The sequence below is a fragment of the Microcaecilia unicolor genome, chromosome 8 (assembly GCF_901765095.1).
Source record: "Microcaecilia unicolor chromosome 8, aMicUni1.1, whole genome shotgun sequence".
Taxonomy (NCBI): Eukaryota; Metazoa; Chordata; class Amphibia; order Gymnophiona; family Siphonopidae; genus Microcaecilia; species Microcaecilia unicolor.
In genome coordinates, this window is record NC_044038.1 from 60,760,534 (window position 1) to 60,781,916 (window position 21,383).

General features: G+C 45.2%; 1 protein-coding gene across 1 annotated transcript in view; it reads right to left on the reverse strand.

Moving 5' to 3' along the window:
• Positions 1-21,383, reverse strand: part of C8H16orf71 (chromosome 8 C16orf71 homolog) — a 185,227-nt gene that overhangs the window by 80,741 nt on the left and 83,103 nt on the right. The window contains exons 10-11 of the mRNA XM_030211925.1: positions 12,134-12,328; positions 9,000-9,155 (exon numbers count right to left, since the gene is read on the reverse strand). Coding sequence (XP_030067785.1) covers positions 9,000-9,155; positions 12,134-12,328 — 351 coding nt within the window. The remainder of the gene's footprint in view (positions 1-8,999; positions 9,156-12,133; positions 12,329-21,383) is intronic.

The following is a 21,383-nucleotide window of genomic DNA, read 5'->3' on the forward strand; positions in this document are numbered from 1 at the left end:
CTTTTTCAAAGCAAAGTATGTGCATGCTTTCCCTCTGAAAACTAGTGCAGAAATGGGGAGGCCATGGGCCAGGGTGCATGGCAGATGGAGTTAACAGGACATTATGCCCCCTTCACCCTGCCCCCTGGAGATCCTGTGGCTCCCAAAAGGGGGTGGGAGCTGTGGGAGATACGAGGACGTCATCACAGTGCAACAGAAAGGAGGACCATGAGAGACAGCGGTCACTAATATCCTCTTTTCCGCAAGCATGGTCGGCAGTGTGGTCAGTGGCATGCAGTCTGCAGCGGCACAGAATACAGCGGCATGCATAACAAGGTTGGCGGCGAGACTCCTTGGAAGCCACACCAGGCAGACCGGGGCCAGAACAAGATCCCTGCAATGTGGACCTCAAGTCTCCTGTGGTCAGACGCTGTGTGACGGAGCAGGGGTGAGTCATATGTGGCCTCCAAACAGTGCACTTGCAGCTCTCGGACATTTAAGCCATTTTAAACCCCCCTACTCCAGCAGCCTTCCTTCACTTGGGGCGTGTTCTCCAGCCCCTCCTCCCACTAGAGCATCTCCCAGCCCACCTTTTTAATGTTGCTTTTGACTCCTAACCACTACTCACTTGCCCTGTCCCTTTATCCCCACCTCTCTTTAATTCCCTTACCTCTTAGTTGTCTGTCTGTATGTTTGTCCTATTTAGATTGTGAGCTCCTTGAGCAGGGACTGTCTTTTTCATGTATGGTGTACAGCGCTACGTATGCCTTGTAGCGCTATAGAAGTGATAAGTAGTAGTAGTAGTAGAGTTGGAATGCATATTGAGGTATCAATAAAGCTGCTTCCTGGTATTTACCTTTAGAAGGCCCTGTGGATGTCATTAATGCCCAGGAAGCCAGCCCTCACCTGTTGAGGTGAATGGGGAGGGCGGGGAGGGGGGGGGGGGGGAGTCAGCAGGGCTAGGGGAAGGTCACAACTGCCCATGTTAATAGGTTCCCCAAACACATTTTCCCCCTTAACTGAGAGGCAGTAACAGATGCACAAGGGATTGCTGACATCAGCTGCTGTGTCCTTAATGAACAGGTGACCACAGGAGCCCAGGCAAGAGTTTCAAAAAAAAAAAAATCAAATATTTAACATCTGCAAGAAAATATGGAAACAGAAAATGCTGAATTTAATTAGCAGGACACTTTGAAACTTCAGGATCCTTTTCCATTGTTACAAAATATATTTCTACTTTTAAATCTCTTTTGTTTTTGTCCTGCCAGAGAAATGCTGTTTTCATATGCAATTTGGCTTCCCCCATTCTTTTATTGTTCCTCCTTGTACCCTGCTGAGCTCTTTTCTCAGCAGCTTCTGTTCATATTGTTTTTCCAGGATAGATAACATCAGTCATTCTGAGTTCTGTTGCAGCAGGGGCTCTCTTCTGTTGCAGAGCTCAAAGAAATAAAATACAAGGTAGCCCCCCTAGCTGTAATGTGCAGAACAATTAACATTAAAATATGAGCAGGAAGATTTCCTGAGGACTTAAGAATGGAAGGAAACATTTTACAGGGGGGAACATTTTTACTAGAAAACAACATGTGTAAATTTGAAAATCCAATCCAACCTTCCCCCTGAAAAATATGAGTTTGGGGAGACGTTTTTAACCCCTGTGGAGAATGTGGAGCTGGCACTGGGGTTGCCTTCTTGTCCCAAGGATCAATTGCCTCTGCATGAGCCAGGAATAGCTCTATCTCCCAAAAGTCAGAATATGCCAATGTAGCTAGTTGTGGACTGATTGGAGGATATGCTTATAAAATTCAGTTTCAGTTCCCTCGGTCAATCTTCCAGGCATATCTTCTGATAAGGTCACATCTAGCTCCACTGGCATACCCTGATCAGTGGAACGAAGCTTGGAATGGATCACTGCATGAGCAAGAGTGATACCCAGGGTTTGAGCTCAGTAGTGGTGAGCAAGGAGCAGCTGGGAGCCATGGGACAATCAGGTATGGAATGAATGATATCCCTTGTGAAAGGAAGTGAGACTGTGTGGTCCTTTCTTAATAATGGAGCTGGGCTAAAGCAGTTAACTGACTCTATTCTGTGACAGAGTTTGGGCAAACACACTGTGAGGCCAATAGAGGAATTCTGACTCCCTGATGCAGCGTATGCAAAATGCTAACAGTGTCAAAAGAAGTATTATTTATATTTATTTATTTTACACATTTATAAACCGCTTAAATGAAAGTGGTTTACAAAAAAAACATAAAAAGCAGAATACATACAACACCAACAATAAAATCAATAAAATAAATGGAAAAAATATACTACCATTGATGTTTTGAGGCAGTGGACAAAGAAATGATATTAAAAGTCTGGTGTTTAAAAAGTTCAATTTTTTACCTTGCAACTAAAGTGAAGGAATGCCAGATGGTTCAGATTATTTTCAATGTCTAGCTTGGCTAAGCTAAAGGTTAGAAAGGTCAGTGAGAAATGAAACTCTGTCCCTTGTGAATGATGAAGGCTAGCTCAACATCTGTATACTATTAGGCATATTGAATAGTTTTGTAAGCAGGCATGAGCCAGACATATGACATATTGTAGTTTAAGAATAGGCTGAAATACTATTTAGAAGTGCTTAATATGTAGATATTCCTGATGTTTAGATTTGTTTTATAGGGAATTTGATTATGCTTATTTTAGAATATGTATTCTGTGTAGTTAATGTGTAGAATGTCTTTCTAAATTCTGTATTACTCTTTGTCTGACTTTCTAAGCAAAACTGTAGTTGAAGAGATCAACATATGGTTTGACTTAGCCATAGTTCTGGCTGATTTGATGTATGGAGCTGAGAGGTGAAAAGAGGTCAGGACTAGTCAGCTCTCTTCTCCTTGATTAATTATAGGTAAAATGTAGGAATGGATCTTGAAAGAAATAACAAACTATAGCTGTATGCTATTAAGTAAGATTGGCCCTTGACCCCTTTAATGAATGCCAGTTGCTCTGCGTGCGTCTAACGTCAGACGCACGCAGAGGAACTTGAACAGAAGATCATTGAAGAAGGAACACCGCGAAGGCCAGCACAGGACTTCGGCTGATATGGGTTGGGATCCCCCATCGGCACAGGTACTCCACAGTGGCGGGGGACAGTTTTCGCCGAGAAGGGGGGGTCGACAGGTTCGCGGAACGGGGGTACAGGGAGCCGTAACGCGGTGCGGGGGTGAAAACGGAGGGAGGGCGGAGTCTGGAACAGCGAGGGAGGGGGGGTGGCCTTGCTAGCGCCCGTTTCCTTCCCTTCAGAAACGGGCATTTTTTTCTAGTCTTTACATAAATGCTTCAACAAAGAAAGAAGTCTTTAATAACCGCCTAAACTGCAAATTTTCAGAGCACAATCTCAATTGACCTTTTAAAGCATTCCATAACTGTACCCTAGCCATAGAAAAAGCGGCAGATTTAGTCTCACAATATCATGTGTGAAACACCACATCAGATGACAAACACATAGTTGTCTCAGACCTCAAACTCATAACAGAATGATACACAACAAAACTATTGTTCAAGTACTTTGGTGCAGATCTATAAATATATGTACATAATAAAGAATTTTAAACTGAATTCTACTCTTACTGGCAACCAGTGTAACTGTCTCCAAAATTGGCATAACATGGGTTACTTAGGAACTGGTTGACGGACAGACGCCAGAGGGTGGTGGTGAATGGAATTCGCTCGGAGGAGGGAAAGGTGAGTAGTGGAGTGCCTCAAGGATCGGTGCTGGAGCCGATTCTGTTCAATATATTTGTGAGTGACATTGCCGAAGGGTTAGAAGGTAAAGTTTGCCTATTTGCAGATAATACTAAGATCTGTAACAGAGTGGACACCCCGGAGGGAGTGGAAAACATGAAAAAGGACCTACGGAAGCTAGAAGAATGGTCTAAGGTTTGGCAATTAAAATTCAATGCGAAGAAATGCAAAGTGATGCACTTAGGGAGTAGAAATCCACGGGAGACGTATGTGTTAGGCGGGGAGAGTCTGATAGGTATGGATGGGGAGAGGGATCTTGGGGTGATAGTATCTGAGGATTTGAAGGCGACGAAACAGTGTGACAAGGCGGTGGCCGTAGCTAGAAGGTTGCTAGGCTGTATAGAGAGAGGTGTGACCAGCAGAAGAAAGGGGGTGTTGATGCCCCTGTATAAGTCGTTGGTGAGGCCCCACCTGGAGTATTGTGTTCAGTTCTGGAGGCCATATCTTGTTAAGGATGTAAAAAGAATTGAAGCGTTGCAAACAAAAGCTACGAGAATGGTATGGGATTTGCGTTACAAGACATATGAGGAGAGACTTGCGGACCTGAACATGTATACTCTGGAGGAAAGGAGAAACAGGGGTGTTATGATACAGACGTTAAAAATATTTGAAAGGTATTAATCTGCAAACGAACCTTTTCCGGAGATGTGAAGGCAGTAGAACGAGAGGACATGAAATGAGATTGAAGGGGGGCAGACTCAAGAAAAATGTCAGGAAGTATTTTTTCACGGAGAGAGTAGTGGATGCTTGGAATTCCCTCCCGCGGGAGGTGGTGGAAACGAAAACGGTAACGGAATTCAAACATGCGTGGGATAAACATAAAGGAATCCTGTTCAGAAGGAATGGATCCTAAGGAACTTAGCCAAGATTGGGTGGCAGAACCGGTGGTGGGAGGTGGAGATGGTGCTGGGCAGACTTAAACGGTCTGTGCCAGAGCCGGTGGTGGGAGGCGGGACTGGTGGTTGGGAGGCGGAGATAGTGCTGGGCAGACTTATACGGTCTGTGCCCTGAAAAGGACAGGTACAAATCAAGGTAAGATATACACAAAAAGTAGCACATGTGAGTTTATCTTGTTGGGCATACTGGATGGACCGTGCAGGTCTTTTTCAGCCGTCATCTACTATGTTACTATGTTACACCTGATACAAACCTAGCAGCAGCATTTTAGACTAAATGCAATGCCCTAACCCTGGTCTTTGCCATTCCAAGATAAAGAGCACTGCAGTAGTCCAATCGTGATAGCACCACACTCTAAAATAACTGCATGGAAATCATAGGGTGTCAGCACTGGTTTAAGTCTGAACAGCAATCGAAACTGTGGGGGTGCTGTTTCACTATCACATTTTTAGTAGTGAAGGACAGGCAAGCTCTACAGGACTCCAAGGAAGCTGCCTGCCCCTAGGGGTTGAAAACCCAATATTGAAGCACCGTCTCCCACCAGAAGCAGTGCAGTTGGAGGACTCCCACTCAGCTTAGAAGGAACAGTGCTTTCAACATAAATTAAAATAAAATCTATAGTGAAATTAGTAGACTTGATTAAATCTAAAGCCCTTCCCAGATACATCCCTCACTTGCTGAATTTGTGTGACCTATGAATTCAGGGAGAAAATTTTAACCTGTCAACAGGAGGAAATTTTCACAGTCAAGAGATTTTTCTGTTTAACTTTTGAAATTAGCTGGGTAAATCTTAAGAAAATTGACCCCACTATTTGACAATATTATATGTCTCTTTTACAATCATTGTGAGGTCAATTTTCAAAGCTTTTCCCATGTGTAAAGAAAAGTTGCATACCTGTAACAGATGTTCTCCATGGTCAGCAGAATAATTCAGCCACAGTAGTAGCGCTGTGTACATGCGTGTGCACATGCATATGTGACTCTGATGTGTGCATCTCTATTGTGTGTGTGTGTGTGTATATACTATTACTACTACTTAACACTTCTATAGCGCTACAAGGCATACACATCTGTGTGTGTAGTGTGCACCTCTGTTGTGTGTGTGGGTGAATGGGAGGGTGAGTTTACATTGTGTGTGTGTGTGTGTACACTGTGCTTCCCTATTGTGTGGGTGGGTGGGGGGTGCATTTCTATTGTGTACATGTTGAGTCTGTGGGGGGGGAATAGCTGGATGTGGTGGGCACTTGACAGGGAGAGTAGATGAGGTTAGCTTTGGTAGTGAAAGCAGTTTGTAGGTTTGCGGGGTGGTGGGACAGTTGTGGGGGGGATAATGGGGGCAGTTTGGGAGGATAAGAGTGTTATCATTGTTCTCACTGGGAACCATTTATTTGAGTGCTATGAAATGAGGATGAGCAAAGAAGTACATAAGCTGCAACCAAAGCCATTATTTGTTTCTATGGCCTCTGGAGTTACCTTCAACCCTAACAGAAGACGTGTTACAATTAAATGAAGTCAAAATCAACAAAGAGAGGAAAGATAAGAAAAAAAAAACACTTTTTGCAGGAGAGCAGATAAAAATAAAAAGGCCAATAGTCACTGAAGTGGTAAAAAATAAAAATGTTCTTGAGAAACAGAGTCAATTTGTCTATAGGCCTGGGCGTTGAAAGACAGAAGGGAACATTAGGTGAGCTTTAAGAGGGCTAATACATGTCAGTGCTGTCGTTTGATGTCACCCATACCTGAGTGGCTGATATTGTCCTGGTCATCAACAAAAGCAGCTGTTTACCCATGGGAAAAGGCTGGAGTAAACTATCTTGCTCAGTGAATGTAAACTATGCATGGGAGAGTAAAAACAGAGCTTTCATATTTAAAGTTCCTGTGGCTGGCCCACTTTGCGAATGGAAATTCCACAGAGAGTTTCATTTGAAAATAGGCTTACAAGTCTATGAAGACAATGTCCTCATGGGCTCACAAGCCCTGCGAATCATCCTGAAATTTATACACAAGATTTTTTAAATTACTTGTGTAAATATAAGTGATTGTACAATCACTATTTATTTTCAAACTGCAAAGTGGCAGGAGTGGCACATGAAGGATCTCGGTTGGGTACTCTTCCAGTGTGTATGTTTCATAAAATCAATTGCCCAAATATTCAACGCCACTTAGAAGCAGCTGCTGTCCAGGGCCCTAAGCCAGCCTGGGCCCATTCACCTTTGCCTCAGGTCCACCTAGTAGCCAGATGCATGTTTTGGTACCTGGCAGGGATCTCCAAGCACCACCAGCTGCTGAAATTCACAGCGTGCCGGGATCACCTAAAGCATGGCAGTCAGTGGATCAAAGAGCAACCACTAATGCCAGCACCACATGCTCAGTGCCTGGTATGACAACCGCACAGACAGGCTCAGGGTTCCTACAGTTGATGAGATTCAGGGATCTTCACCTACTAAGGTAAATTTTAATTTGGGGAGAGGTGGGAAGGAAGAATAAAAGGGAAGTAGAAGGGTGCTTAGTGACCCCTCATGGGGTAGGCCTCCCCAAGAAGATGTTCTCTTATGCTACTAGGGCCACCCCTTTATTTTCAGCAGCATTATCTACATAGAATTTAAGGTGCTTGTTTTGTCCATACAGAGTTCTATCAGCAGACTCCACAGTATTTGTCTACATTGACTACTCCTTATGTGCCAGGTAGAGTACTTAGGTCTCTTGATGGCCATTTGTTGGTTTTTCCTCCTGCTGCAATGGCCCAGTTGGAGTCTACACAAGGCATGGCCTTTTTTGGTTGGTCCAGTCATTTTGGAACTGCTTGTCTATTTATATATCAGCAGAAGTCTCTTATAAGAAATTAAAATCTTTGTTGAAGATTTATCATTTTTGGAGGGCGTTTGGGAGCTTGGGCCTGGATGTCCACTGAGCAATATGGCTACCTGTACAGTCTGTCATACATTGAGTGTTAACTGTTGTGCTGTTGATTATGAATGACTGTGGTTAGGCTTTCCTACTTTCTTTTGTATTTCTTTTCCGTTTTTATTGTTCTATAAAATACCTAGACTATTTTTTAGATTTGGAGGTCTACCAAGTATTAATAAATTACAAACTATAATGGTCAACTCTACCTCCAATCATTTTTTTGACCTAGCAGTTTCTTCCTGTTCTTTTAGTTTTCCAGTTGGAACCAGGACTGGGATCCGATGCTATGCGCTTTCATTCACAACTATCTGGGGATATTTTGGACTATTTTATATCCCTTATCAGCTTAGTTTAGCCAAGTCATTACAGCAACAGTCTTCATCCAGAAGCTGTACACCAAAGTTCCTTCTGGAAACCTGTAATCATGTTCCTAAATCCAGACATAAATACTCTCAATGTATGATGACTGTAACTTCTGATCCCTATAAGCTATTATGCTGTATTCACAACATCCTCTGCCCCAACCAACCCCAGAAGCAGAAGGTTTTTTTTTTTTTTTAATTTATAGAAGTCTTTATTCAACATTTTAATCAAACACAGACATTACACATCTCTGCATAATACAAATGGAATATATAATTCTGCTACCATCCCAGCTCTAATGGAGATTGCATACCAAACAATTCGGCTAACAATATAACAATATCATATCCAAAACTTAGTATACTTCAAACATTTTTGGTTTTACATATTAACATTCCCCCCCCCCCCCCCCTATTGATCCTAATCCCCTCCCCTTATCAATCTCTACACCTCCCTCCCACCCTCCCTCCCGTCTTCCCAATCTTTCATCCAATACATTCTTTATTCTAAACACTTATTTAAAAAGGGGTCCCAAATTCTCTGCCATTTAGGCAGTGTTTTTCTCTTCACAGCCGTCAATCTCTCCATTTCACAAATGTATCTGACCTTGGTTATCCATCTCACCATTGGAGGAACCAACGGGGATTTCCAACTTTGCGCTAGGTTCATTCGGGCAGCATTCAGAGAGGCGCGCACAAGAAGCTACTGGTCTGACGTAAGACCCTCTGGTCGCCCCCCCAAAAGAAAAATCGAGGTATGCCACTGCACAGACCTACCAATCCATACCTGAAGGCGCGCCTGACCCAGAAGCAGAAGGTTTAAGCTGGGAACTGAACCAGCACTGCTACTGAGCCACTGAACTAGCTACAATACACAATATACTCACTTGTTTATTCAGACACACCACCATCATCCCTAGATCATTTTGCACTGACTCAATGAAAGAAACCTAAAATATCTAATTCATTTGGGTAAATGACATATAACATCTGTGAAGATGTTATATGGTCACGCAAGGAAGATCTGATCAAGAGAGCTATGTAAACACAATCACAGGGAAAAGGACTCACTTTATGACCTCGGATCTTGAGGTTGGTCTGAGCTGGAGATTCATCTTGTGGAACCAAGCAAGCATAAAGAGCTAGGCCATCATCTCGCCAAGCCTGCTGCAAGCCTACCACATGGAATGGGGCACTGCTCTCTCCTCTGACTTTGAAACCAAGCACCTAGAAAGTTATACAATGCATTAACAAACAGAAGATGTACCACTACTCTGCATTCATTAAAGAAACTGATCTCTGAAGCACACGGAAACAGCCATTTATAATGCGATTACTTAACAACGCGACTTCTCTCTGCTATTGCTGTGTAGTTGATGCAGTCTGATAATGATCTGTATCAGAAATTACATTACTGAAGGGTAGTTCCTGCTTGCCAAAGGACATCACTGAAAGAGGCATTCTACTATTAATTTCTATAGGACTGATATCCAACAGGACTCAATTCACTCAAAGATAAGCAGGCTAAAAATCAGGTTATCTGCTTAAATTGGACCACTGGATATGTGGACCTAAACTTGATATGTTTATTTGCTTAAATGGAATATCTGCACTATCCACTTATTTTTTAGCCCTGTTCCTGGAACCTCTCTGATCCCTCCCAGACTTAACTGCATAATTTTTGGCTAAATTTTCAAAGCCCAATGATTTATACAGTTAGTTCTAAACTTAACTGAATATATCATTTTGTACTGATCGCTATGATTAGCAATATGAAATATGAATTTACAATACAGCACTGAAAAGAAATGTTAATGTTATATTCCCCTCATCACCGTAAAATAGGTTCGGAGTGGATTACAATACAAAAATAGAGGGTGTGGTAGCCATGTTAGTCCACTTTTAAAGGTAATCAATAGAAATAAAACAAAATAAAACATGGAAAAGAAATAAGAATGATACCTTTTTTATTGGACATAAAACATTTCTTGATTAGCTTTCGAAGGCTGCCCTTCTTCGTCAGATCGGAAATAAGCAAATGTTGGTAGATGACAGTATATATAAGTGAAACATCAAAGCATTTCAGTGACAGTCTAACCCCCATCCTGTTAGACTGTCACTGAAATGCTTTGATTTTTCACTTATATATACTGTCATCTACCAACATTTGCTTATTTCCGATCTGACGAAGAAGGGCAGCCTTCGAAAGCTAATCAAGAAATGTTTTATGTCCAATAAAAAAAAGGTATCATCTTATTTTCTTTTCCATGTTTTATTTCTATTGATTACCAATACAAAAATGGAACCAGTCTACAGGACTGGGAGACACAATAAAGTAAAACAAATTAATATAAATTAAAACACAACATCATTGCCTGACTAAAAAGCACATATTTTCTAAAAAGATTTGTTTTTAAAAGTTTATGAGACGCTATAGTAAATAGTATGTTTGAGACTTCATCAAGGATGGTAAAAGATTCCAGATTTGAGAAGCCTGATATGAAAAATAATGCCTTAAAAGCATTTCTTTGAACGTAGGCCTCTAAAAGAAGGAACAGATACATTTAGATAACGTCACGTGTCATACTTAGAGATCAGTGGATTAATCATTGAATACATATAACACGGGGCCATCCCCTTCAAGATCTTGTAAACAAATGGTGCAGATTGAAGTAAAAGTCCTACTTGAAAAACTTACAAAATCAGGAATGATACTGAGATCCTATACACATGGTTCCTAATGGGCCCGATATTCAGCTGGTGGCGCCACCAGAGTTATACCTGGAAATTCAATGCCGGGCCATGTACACTCTCTGGCACTTAACCTGCTATGAAGAACCACATAAAGATAGGACTGTGTATTATATGGTCCTATTTACACAGTTAAGTGGTAAAAAGAAACACTTGATCAGCTAAGTGTCAACTCCGTCTCTCCTGGCTTTTTAAATCACTTTGAATATCAGCCCCAATATGATTAAGTCAAAACCGATGCAACTGACTACTGAATGCAAATGCTGAAAATAATCAATAGTACCATTTTAAGCAATGAGCTGATATCAATCCATCCAATAATTTATTCTGGCAAATTTATACTGCCAGAAAATTCGTGCCTGGAATTGCTGGTGGCCCACCCCTGTTCTTTAAAGGGAGTAGCTACAATGGGACACTGCTATTCGGGTTAAGCGATACTTAGGAGAAAGTACTGTCGGACACCAGATGCAGCATCCCTTTCAATGAAGCATATGTTTGCACAAAGACTCCTTCACCCTGTTCACTACATCTGCATCCTTGTTGAGTAACCTGACAGCTCTGAATACTCTTCCATCTTTTGATAGGGACCCTCCTCTCCCCTTCTGTACCTAGAGGCACCGAGGGATCCTTTTACTAAAGGGTCATCACGTGGCAACCTGGAACTACTGCCGACCCAACGTCGGTAGTTCTGCCTTCAGCATGCGCCATTTCCAGTACTATAGAAAATTATTCAGTAATTTCTAGCACGGTACTAACCTGGCAATAATCAGGCAGCGCTGTGCGATGCCCAGTTACCGCCGGGTTACTGCGGGAGCCCTTAAGTGGTAGTAAGTGCTCCTCCCCCCCACCGCATGGCCACACATTAAGAATAATCTTTCTGCATGGCCATTTCTATTTTAGGGACTTTTTACCGCAGCTTGGTAAAAGGACCCCTTAAAGAGGTAAACCCTCCCTAACTTTATGAACATTTGTACAAAAACAGAAAGAAAATGTTTATTAATTTTAGAGATGTACGAGTATAAGTTTCATCAATACATATGGACATAAATGGTGATGTGTGTTTGGAAATGGTTCTGTCTTTGCTCAAGTGCATGCATACATGTGTGTGTGTCTGGTAATTAATGCACTGGGGTCAAAAAATTAAATATCTCTGAGGATTTTGCTGACTACACTCTGTTCTGAAATACAATATTTAGAGGCTCATTTTCAAAGCATATAGATTTACAAAGCTACATAAGTCACTATTTAACTTTGTAAGTCTATGTGCTCTGAAAATGAGCAACTCAATTACATTTCTTATTGGAAAAACTACTGGGTGGAACCCCAGTTGAAAATACTAAAATAAATACATAAAAATAGAAAAGCAGAAAACATCTTAAATGCAGGGTCCCAGCAATTTACGTAAGAAGAATTATGCTGTAGGGTATCATAAAACAAGTGCAGCCTGAACCCACCAAAGAAAGAAGCCAGGTCACCAGGACATGATACACATTGGCTGCTGAAAGTAAAGCATCTGGGGTGTGGCCGTTGTGCTGCCCACAGCCGGATACTTGTCCACAACTGGACAGCCAAACTGTCATAAGAAGCATCTCACTTTTTGTACTCTCTGCAATAGGCAATGTATTGATACCGGGTGAATAAGAGGCTTCCTGTTAAAAGGAGGAGAGACACATAAATACAGCTTTGAAGACATACAGAGAAATACATCATATTAAGAAAGCTGCTCTAACTGTATAATTGTGTCAAATGAATTACTGTTCACAGTGATATACAGGTTGATTTTTAAGATACTCTGGGTTTGTTACATGAGACATTCCCCTTTATATTTAGCAGAAGTCATGTTTGAAGAAGCCATCTTTTATATCACACATGCTCATTTACATCACAAACAGCTCATTCAGGGTGAACATATGATATTACTTAGGATGGCAGCAGAAGTATGGTGGGTTATCCTCCTCTGATCAAAACTTAAAGCGGCAGGTCTAGCAGTACATAGAAAATCCTTGTGCATATATACAAAAGCTTGCTTAAAAAAGAAATGCACACGTTTTTGTTACTTTCCCCATTCCTGCCCCTTTTTGCCACAGATAAAAGGTATGTAAAATTCTTCAAGAGTTTCCCTCAACATCTTTCTCAATTATGCTGATGTGATAATGGACTCCTTTTATGCTCAATCAATCAGTGACACCTCTGCCAAGGTTATCACTGTAGAGGTGCTAAATTTTACATACAAACTGTCATTTCCACATGCTGGTTTTCTGTTGCAATTCATATGCAAATGACTGCCTGATTGGAAGGAGTGTGCAGAAGTTCAGCAACATTGCTGAATTTCAGCTTTTTCTGCTTCTGTTTTCCATCAAATTTTTAGCGTTTCATGATGCCAAATAGGAAGAGGAAAGTAAAAGGTTTACCTCCTGGCCCTTTTGCTAGGGTTACCATTTTTTGTCCTTAAAATAAGAGGACACTTGCCCCGCCCATACCCCGCCCCTTTCACGCCCTTGCCCCGCCCCTTCCCACGCCTCGCCCCTTGACGCGCCTCGCCCCGCCCCCCTGTCGCATTTTCCCCTCCCCCTGGTTACCCCCTCACCTCACCTCCCCTCCCCCTGGCCCCGTCACCACCTCTCCCCTTACTCATGATCTTCCCTGGTGGTCTAGTGACTTCGGGACAGGAAAGAGCCCCCTCTTTCCTGCCCAGCGCGCTGCTCTGCATCCTGTACGCTGCCTGTGACGGTCTCGGCGAGATTCAAAATGGCCGCTGAGAATTGAAGCGGCCTCGCGAGACTTCAATTCTCGGCAGCCATTTTGAATCTCGCCGAGACCGTAACAGGCAGCATACTGGATGCAGAGCAGTGCGCCAGGCAGGAAAGAGGGGGCTCTTTCCTGCCCCGAAGTCACTAGACCACCAGGGAAGATCGTGAGGGGAGGGAGGTCCGCCGCATGTCAGCGTCAGCCCGCCACCCACACGTCAGCGTCAGCCCGCCCATTTGTCCAGAAATCCGGACAAATGGGCAGGCTGGCCAAAACCCGTCCGGACGCCCGGACATGTCCTCAAAAAGAGGACATGTCCGGGTAAATCCGGACGTATGGTAACCCTACCTTTTGCAAGTACTCTCCGATAGACAACAATTGCAGAGCATTTCACCATAGTCACTGGATCCCCTGAATCAGAGCTTGCTGGCATCATAGGGAAAGGAAGCCCCACCTCCCCTCCCACTCAGAGATCGAAGTCACACTGTCTCTGGAGGAGAGGGTGAGAGCCCATCATACTTCAGCAGGATTGGTTGCCTGAGACCTCAGAACCTTGGCTCCTCAAGGAGTGATGCTGAGGCCCATCGCAAGGTAGTGATTTGTGATACCCCTAATGCCTCTGCCCAGGATATCGGGCAGGTGGAAGAGAGCTTCAGAAAGGTTTTGCCCTTGGTGGAGAAGGGCCCTGGGTTGGGAGCAGAGATGAACTCTACAACTTCACAGGAGGGGGTAAGACTTGCTACTTTATCACCAGCTGTTGAAGAGCTGGATAAGAATAGTAAGCACCCTCTGTTAAGAAACCATCCCAGATTACATTGGAATCATTGCGGACTGTAATGGCATCTGTTGATGCTTCAGTTTCAGCTCTTGTGAAAGTTTGATCCAGGAGAGGACTGACCATTCGGGCAACCGGGCAGTGACTGAGGGCCCAGAGGCTCTGTCCAGTTGCCCGTCTTCACAAAATACAGCCCTCCCCCAGCAGTCCTACCTTGAAAGGCCTTGGCAGCCATTTGAAAGCTATATGTCTTTTTTGAGCCAACACAACTACATTCTTTTCTAAATGCTCACAATACTTCTCTGTAGTGTTAGGGAATTTTAGGTTAGAATCCTCTGATATAGTATAGGCATTTTGCCCTTCTTTCTTTGTGATAGAGTCACATCCAGGATAGTTGGGTTATGGCAGTTTCAGTCTGAAATGCAAGTCCCAGAAGGCATTGCAGGCAAGGAGCCAGGGGGTGAGATGAAGTACCCGGACTGGACTCCTAGCTGCAATAGGGGAAGACATGGGTGTAAGCTGGCAGGATGTGTAGATTGGCTGCCACTAGGGGGAAAGAGAGATAGGAAACCCTGTGTGCAGGTGTCACGTGCACGAGGACCTTGGCACACTGTCAGGCTTCTTCCCCGGGAGCACTGGTTTCGTGAGTCCTTGGACCACTACCGTGGAGCGGCAGTGGCAGGCAAGATCACCTACAAGGTAGAGATAAGACAAGACTGGACCGGAACTCCGGACTGGAGTTCTACACTGGAATACTCGGAACTGGAACGCACCGGACAGGTGCGCACTGGAGTGGGGCCCGCTGGACTGGACACACTGGAGTGGCCCTACTGGACAGGAACATACAGGAGTGAAACCCGCTGGACTGGAACACACTGGAGCGGAACTGGAACACCCTGGACCTAGGCTTCACCTACACTTGACTGCCTTCCCCCTCGGGTTGAGCCCTCAGGTTCTGGCAGCCGGTAGGACTTACAGGAACAGCAGGAATGAAGATCCAGGAGTGCCCCCTGGCACCTAGGTGAAGGCAAGGCAGACAAGCAGGAACTGTCCGGGTTCTGGCAGTCAGCAGGAATCAACACAATGACTAGTAGACTGTACCCAGGCTAATAGGAACGCTATACCCAGGCAACCAGTCATACACAGGAACATACACAGAGCAAACTCAGGAGACTTAGAAAAGCTATACACCAGCTAACAACAAAGCTGTGCCCAAGCTAACAAGTCATGCACTGGAAACAGACACAGAGCAAACTCAGAAGACTTAGTAAAGCTATACACCAGCTAACAACAAAGCTGTGCCCAAGCTAACAAGTCATACACAGGAAACAAACACAGAGAACTAGCAGAGCTAGACACAGAAGGGTAGGAAACCCCATAGAGCAATAAACACAGAAGGGCTGAAACCCTACAAGCGATAAACACAGAAGGGCTGAAAACCCACAGAAGGGTAGGAGACCCACAGAGCAATAAACACAGAAGGGCTGAAACCCTACAGAGCCATAAACACAGAAGGGCTGAAAACCCACAGAAGGGTAGGAGACCCACAGAGCAATAAACACAGAAGGGCTGAAACCCTACAGAGCTATAAACACAGAAGGGCTGGAAACCCACAAGCGATAAACACAGAAGGGCTGAAAACCCACAGAAGGGTAGGAGACCCACAGAGCAAATAACACAGAAGGGCTGGAAGCCCACAGAACAATAAACACAGAAGGGCAGAAAACCCACAGAGCAAAAGACAAGGAAAGCAAACGGTGCTAACAGCACACTAACCTCGGGACCTAAGGCACTGCGGAGGAAATGGCAATGCAAAGGCCAGGACTGTAGTCTTCAGGTGACTAATAAAGCCCATCAAGACCAGAGCCACATCTGCAGCAATCACCTTGCAACCAAACAGAGGCTTGACACACAAAGCAGTCATTCCATAGGAAGGAACAGCGGGAGCCATCTTGGATACTGGCAAGGATGAGGCAGCGGCAGCCATCTTGGAAGAGGCAAAGCCCACACAGGTGAGGTTCAGTAGGGCAATCAGCACACAGAGCCAGAGAGAAACTAAGACAGAGACAGACACAGAGACAAGCAGAAGCCAGCACAGCCACTGACTCCCAGAAACAGGGTGAGTATGAGGGTGGTCACGGCCACAGACGTGACAGTACCCCCTCCTCAAGACCCCCCTCTCGGTCTCCCTGAGGAGGTCAGGTGTCCAGGGGTAACTGTGGTGAAACCTTCTGATCGGTCTCAAAAACCAGACATAGATCACTAGGCTGGAAGTCACAATGAAGTTCAAAACTGGCAGACAAAAGTAGAACTTGTGACCAGGAAGCTCCTTCGAGTCACCACGGGGCAACCTCAGGAACATGGATGCATCAAGAGGAACACAATTCAAAAGTAACCCTCCCTTGAGGGAACCCACAATGTCCTGAACCTCTTGGCCAATCCATGAAATGACAGGAACAGGGCTGGAGTCACTACCCCAGCTAACATCAGAAGCTGGGCTGAGGCTCGAAGTGGCATTCCCATCTTGACAGGAGCTAGAAGTCTGAACAGAAATGGATCTGGAACTAGCACCCGGGTTGGCCTCAACCTCTTGACTGGAACTGGAACTCAGAACTGGCTCAGCATCTTGGCTGGAACTGGAGCTCGGAGCAGGGTCAGCATCTTGGCTGCAACTGGAACTTGGAACAGACTCAGCATCTTGGCTGGAACTGGAGCTATGAGCAGGGTCAGCATCTTGGCTGGAACTGGAACTTGGAAATGATTCAGCTGCAGGGCTGGACACACCCCTCTGGCCGGACTGGGACGTCTCTCTAGCATTAGCTTCAGGCGGCGTCCGCCGAGCAGGGTTCAAGAGGAGACGGCCCTGGTATCCCCAGAGCATGCTAGCAGGCTGAAATGCAGAAAATGGGTTTCTCCGGGCCCCAAGCCGTTGAACGCACCTTCTCTCAGCTATTGCTTCGGAGGTCTTCTCCCAGGCTGAATCAAAACAAGGTCTCTCATAGTCCTCTTGGAACGTCATCTCATCCTCAAGAGCAGACTCAATATCTTGGCTGACCTCTGCACTCGGTGCAGATTCAGCATCTTGACTGGAACTACAACTCGATCCAGACTCAGCATCTTGGCTGGAACTGGAATTTGGAACAGAAGTTGAACCGGGACTGGGACCCGGACTGGAATCAGAGTCTTGACTGGAACAGGAATTCTGAACAGGAGTTAAACCGGGACTGGAACCCGGACTGGAATCAGAAGCTTGACTGGCAGGGCCCCTCAAACTGGACTCAGGAGCTTGGCTGGGAGCGCCCCGCGAACTGGACTTTAACTGAGGCTCGGTCTGAAGCACCACTCGAACTGGCCTTAGGAGCTTGATAGGAGGTGCCCTCTGGACTGGAAGCGGAGGTGCCACCTGAACCACCCTGTGGACTGGCATCGGAGGCTTGGTTAGAAGCCCCCCTCGAACTGGACTCAGTGGCTTGACTGGACGGGTCACTTGAACAAGAACCGGAGACTTGACCCGAAGCGCCACTTGCACAGGAATCTGAGGCTCCATCGAAGGCTTCCCTCGGACTGGACTCGGAGCCTTAAGTGGCATCGTTACTTGGACTTGAATTGGAGGTTCAGTATGAAGCATCCCCTGGACTGGACTCAGGCTCTTAAGCGGCCGCGCTACTTGAACTGGGGTCAGGGGCTTGGTAGGAAGTACCCCTCGGACCGGCTTAGGAGCTTGGCTGGACTTGACATCCCGGACAGGAGCTGAACTGCGAGGGGCACCCCGATTGTTCTGTACCACCCGCTGGGAAGCCCCGAGCATGGGCCTTCCACAGCGTATTCGTTCAGCCTCCGCTTCTGGAGTACCCCACAGGGCTGGCTCCTCGAGGAGTCTGTAGCGGTATTCATAAAGCTGAGTCAACGGATCAATATCCGAAACTGGGCTATGACGGACCCTACACCTCTGGAGACGCTTTCGCTCAGCTGCCGCCTCCAAAGTATCTCTCAGGGTTGGATCAGACAAAAGTTTCTTCCGGTAGTCGCGGAGGGTCAAAAAACGATTCACAGAAAAAATTGGGTTGATATAGGGATCGGACCACAAATTAAGGACTACCTCCGGATGGTTCGTGAGGAACTCGGACATGGACGGTAGTCCCCGCTGGGCGGATGACCTTGCCGGACTCATGGCCTTTGCATTCTGTCACGTGCACGAGGACCTTGGCACACTGTCAGGCTTCTTCCCCGGGAGCACTGGTTTCGTGAGTCCTTGGACCACTACCGTGGAGCGGCAGTGGCAGGCAAGATCACCTACAAGGTAGAGATAAGACAAGACTGGACCGGAACTCCGGACTGGAGTTCTACACTGGAATACTCGGAACTGGAACGCACCGGACAGGTGCGCACTGGAGTGGGGCCCGCTGGACTGGACACACTGGAGTGGCCCTACTGGACAGGAACATACAGGAGTGAAACCCGCTGGACTGGAACACACTGGAGCGGAACTGGAACACCCTGGACCTAGGCTTCACCTACACTTGACTGCCTTCCCCCTCGGGTTGAGCCCTCAGGTTCTGGCAGCCGGTAGGACTTACAGGAACAGCAGGAATGAAGATCCAGGAGTGCCCCCTGGCACCTAGGTGAAGGCAAGGCAGACAAGCAGGAACTGTCCGGGTTCTGGCAGTCAGCAGGAATCAACACAATGACTAGTAGACTGTACCCAGGCTAATAGGAACGCTATACCCAGGCAACCAGTCATACACAGGAACATACACAGAGCAATCTCAGGAGACTTAGAAAAGCTATACACCAGCTAACAACAAAGCTGTGCCCAAGCTAACAAGTCATGCACTGGAAACAGACACAGAGCAAACTCAGAAGACTTAGTAAAGCTATACACCAGCTAACAACAAAGCTGTGCCCAAGCTAACAAGTCATACACAGGAAACAAACACAGAGAACTAGCAGAGCTAGACACAGAAGGGTAGGAAACCCCATAGAGCAATAAACACAGAAGGGCTGAAACCCTACAAGCGATAAACACAGAAGGGCTGAAAACCCACAGAAGGGTAGGAGACCCACAGAGCAATAAACACAGAAGGGCTGAAACCCTACAGAGCCATAAACACAGAAGGGCTGAAAACCCACAGAAGGGTAGGAGACCCACAGAGCAATAAACACAGAAGGGCTGAAACCCTACAGAGCTATAAACACAGAAGGGCTGGAAACCCACAAGCGATAAACACAGAAGGGCTGAAAACCCACAGAAGGGTAGGAGACCCACAGAGCAAATAACACAGAAGAGCTGGAAGCCCACAGAACAATAAACACAGAAGGGCAGAAAACCCACAGAGCAAAAGACAAGGAAAGCAAACGGTGCTAACAGCACACTAACCTCGGGACCTAAGGCACTGCGGAGGAAATGGCAATGCAAAGGCCAGGACTGTAGTCTTCAGGTGACTAATAAAGCCCATCAAGACCAGAGCCACATCTGCAGCAATCACCTTGCAACCAAACAGAGGCTTGACACACAAAGCAGTCATTCCATAGGAAGGAACAGCGGGAGCCATCTTGGATACTGGCAAGGATGAGGCAGCGGCAGCCATCTTGGAAGAGGCAAAGCCCACACAGGTGAGGTTCAGTAGGGCAATCAGCACACAGAGCCAGAGAGAAACTAAGACAGAGACAGACACAGAGACAAGCAGAAGCCAGCACAGCCACTGACTCCCAGAAACAGGGTGAGTATGAGGGTGGTCACGGCCACAGACGTGACAGCAGGAGCTCATCATTAGTCCAATGCTTAACTCAGCTGTATGGGTGTGGGGAAGGCTAATGGAAGGAGAATGACTGGTTGTGGTAGCAGAAGCCAGGGATTGATTAGGCAGGTGGGAAGGAGTCCCAAGAGAGAGGGAGAGAAGAGGGTAGAGTGAAGCAGATGCAGGCTGAAAATCCTTGGGTAAGAGACGTCCCTAAAGTTGTGCAGGGTGAAAACCCTTGGGTAACAGAGGTCCCTAAATTATTGAATCTACCAGTGAAGCAGATGCAGGGTGGAATCCCTTGGGTATGAGAAGTCCCTAAAGTATGGAACCCATTATGAAGGTAAAGAGAGTAGAAGGTAGAAACTTCTGCTTTGTGGTTTAACTGTGATGATGAACTGAATGAACTGCTTTTATTTGGAGTTGAACTACTGTTACTGTGCCCTGGATAAAGAGCCCAGACTGAAGCTGAATGTGAGCCTGTATTGAATCCTGATATGTGCTGATAGCCTACTGCTTAAAGGGGACTATTTGCCACACACTTTCAGGTGGCTTACATGTGCTTAAGACTGAAGGTGAATGCTGCTGTTGGAACTGTGTGTCAGGTTTACTAGAAACCTGCATGGAATAAAGTCCTTAAGAGAGAAGTTGATGGTGGACATTTATTTCTTGACTGTACCGGAAGCCTGTGGCTGGAGGAGATTGTTCTATCCTTGGCTGCATCTAGAGGTACCTGGTTACAATATACTTGAATTGTATTGCACTCCCTTTAAATTTTCTAGTCATTCTTGCCTTCTTCTCTCCTTATTTGTGGACCAGAGATTTAGGTATATTTTCTTGAATAGATTATACTTTTGTATATTTTCTTTATCAATTTTTAGTTTCTATTCAAGGTGTATATTTTTGATGTAATTGTTTTGAAATTGCATAAATAAAAAAATTAAAATAAAAAATATTACATGCATGTGTTCCTATGGACAACTTTATGAAAAATTTAACTACACCTCATTATCCCCCAATTCTATAAATGGAGCTTAAAATTGCCCAAGCCTATTAGCACCAATAATTGGGAGCTATCAATTGCATGTACAAATTGACATTTTACATGTGAAGCGGATTTTTGAACAGGTCACTAGTAATGGTGACTACTGATGTGAACTCTTCTTTGCTATGTTCTACAGTAGGGTATTCCAACAGTCATCAATATCAACTTGCACATATGAAGCCCCATTTTGCATAAGACAGCTAGGTAAGAATTGGGGCATTTAAGTTGGGATGTTCATAATTAGACAAGTATTTTATAAAAGGCTCTGCTCAAGGACACTGCAAATACATGTTCCAAAAAGAGCAGCATCACTTGGGACTTTACAGAGGTAATTTTATAAGGGGATGCTTAATTAAAGCATCTTTTAAGGCGCCTATGTTTAGCATATTTTATAAACA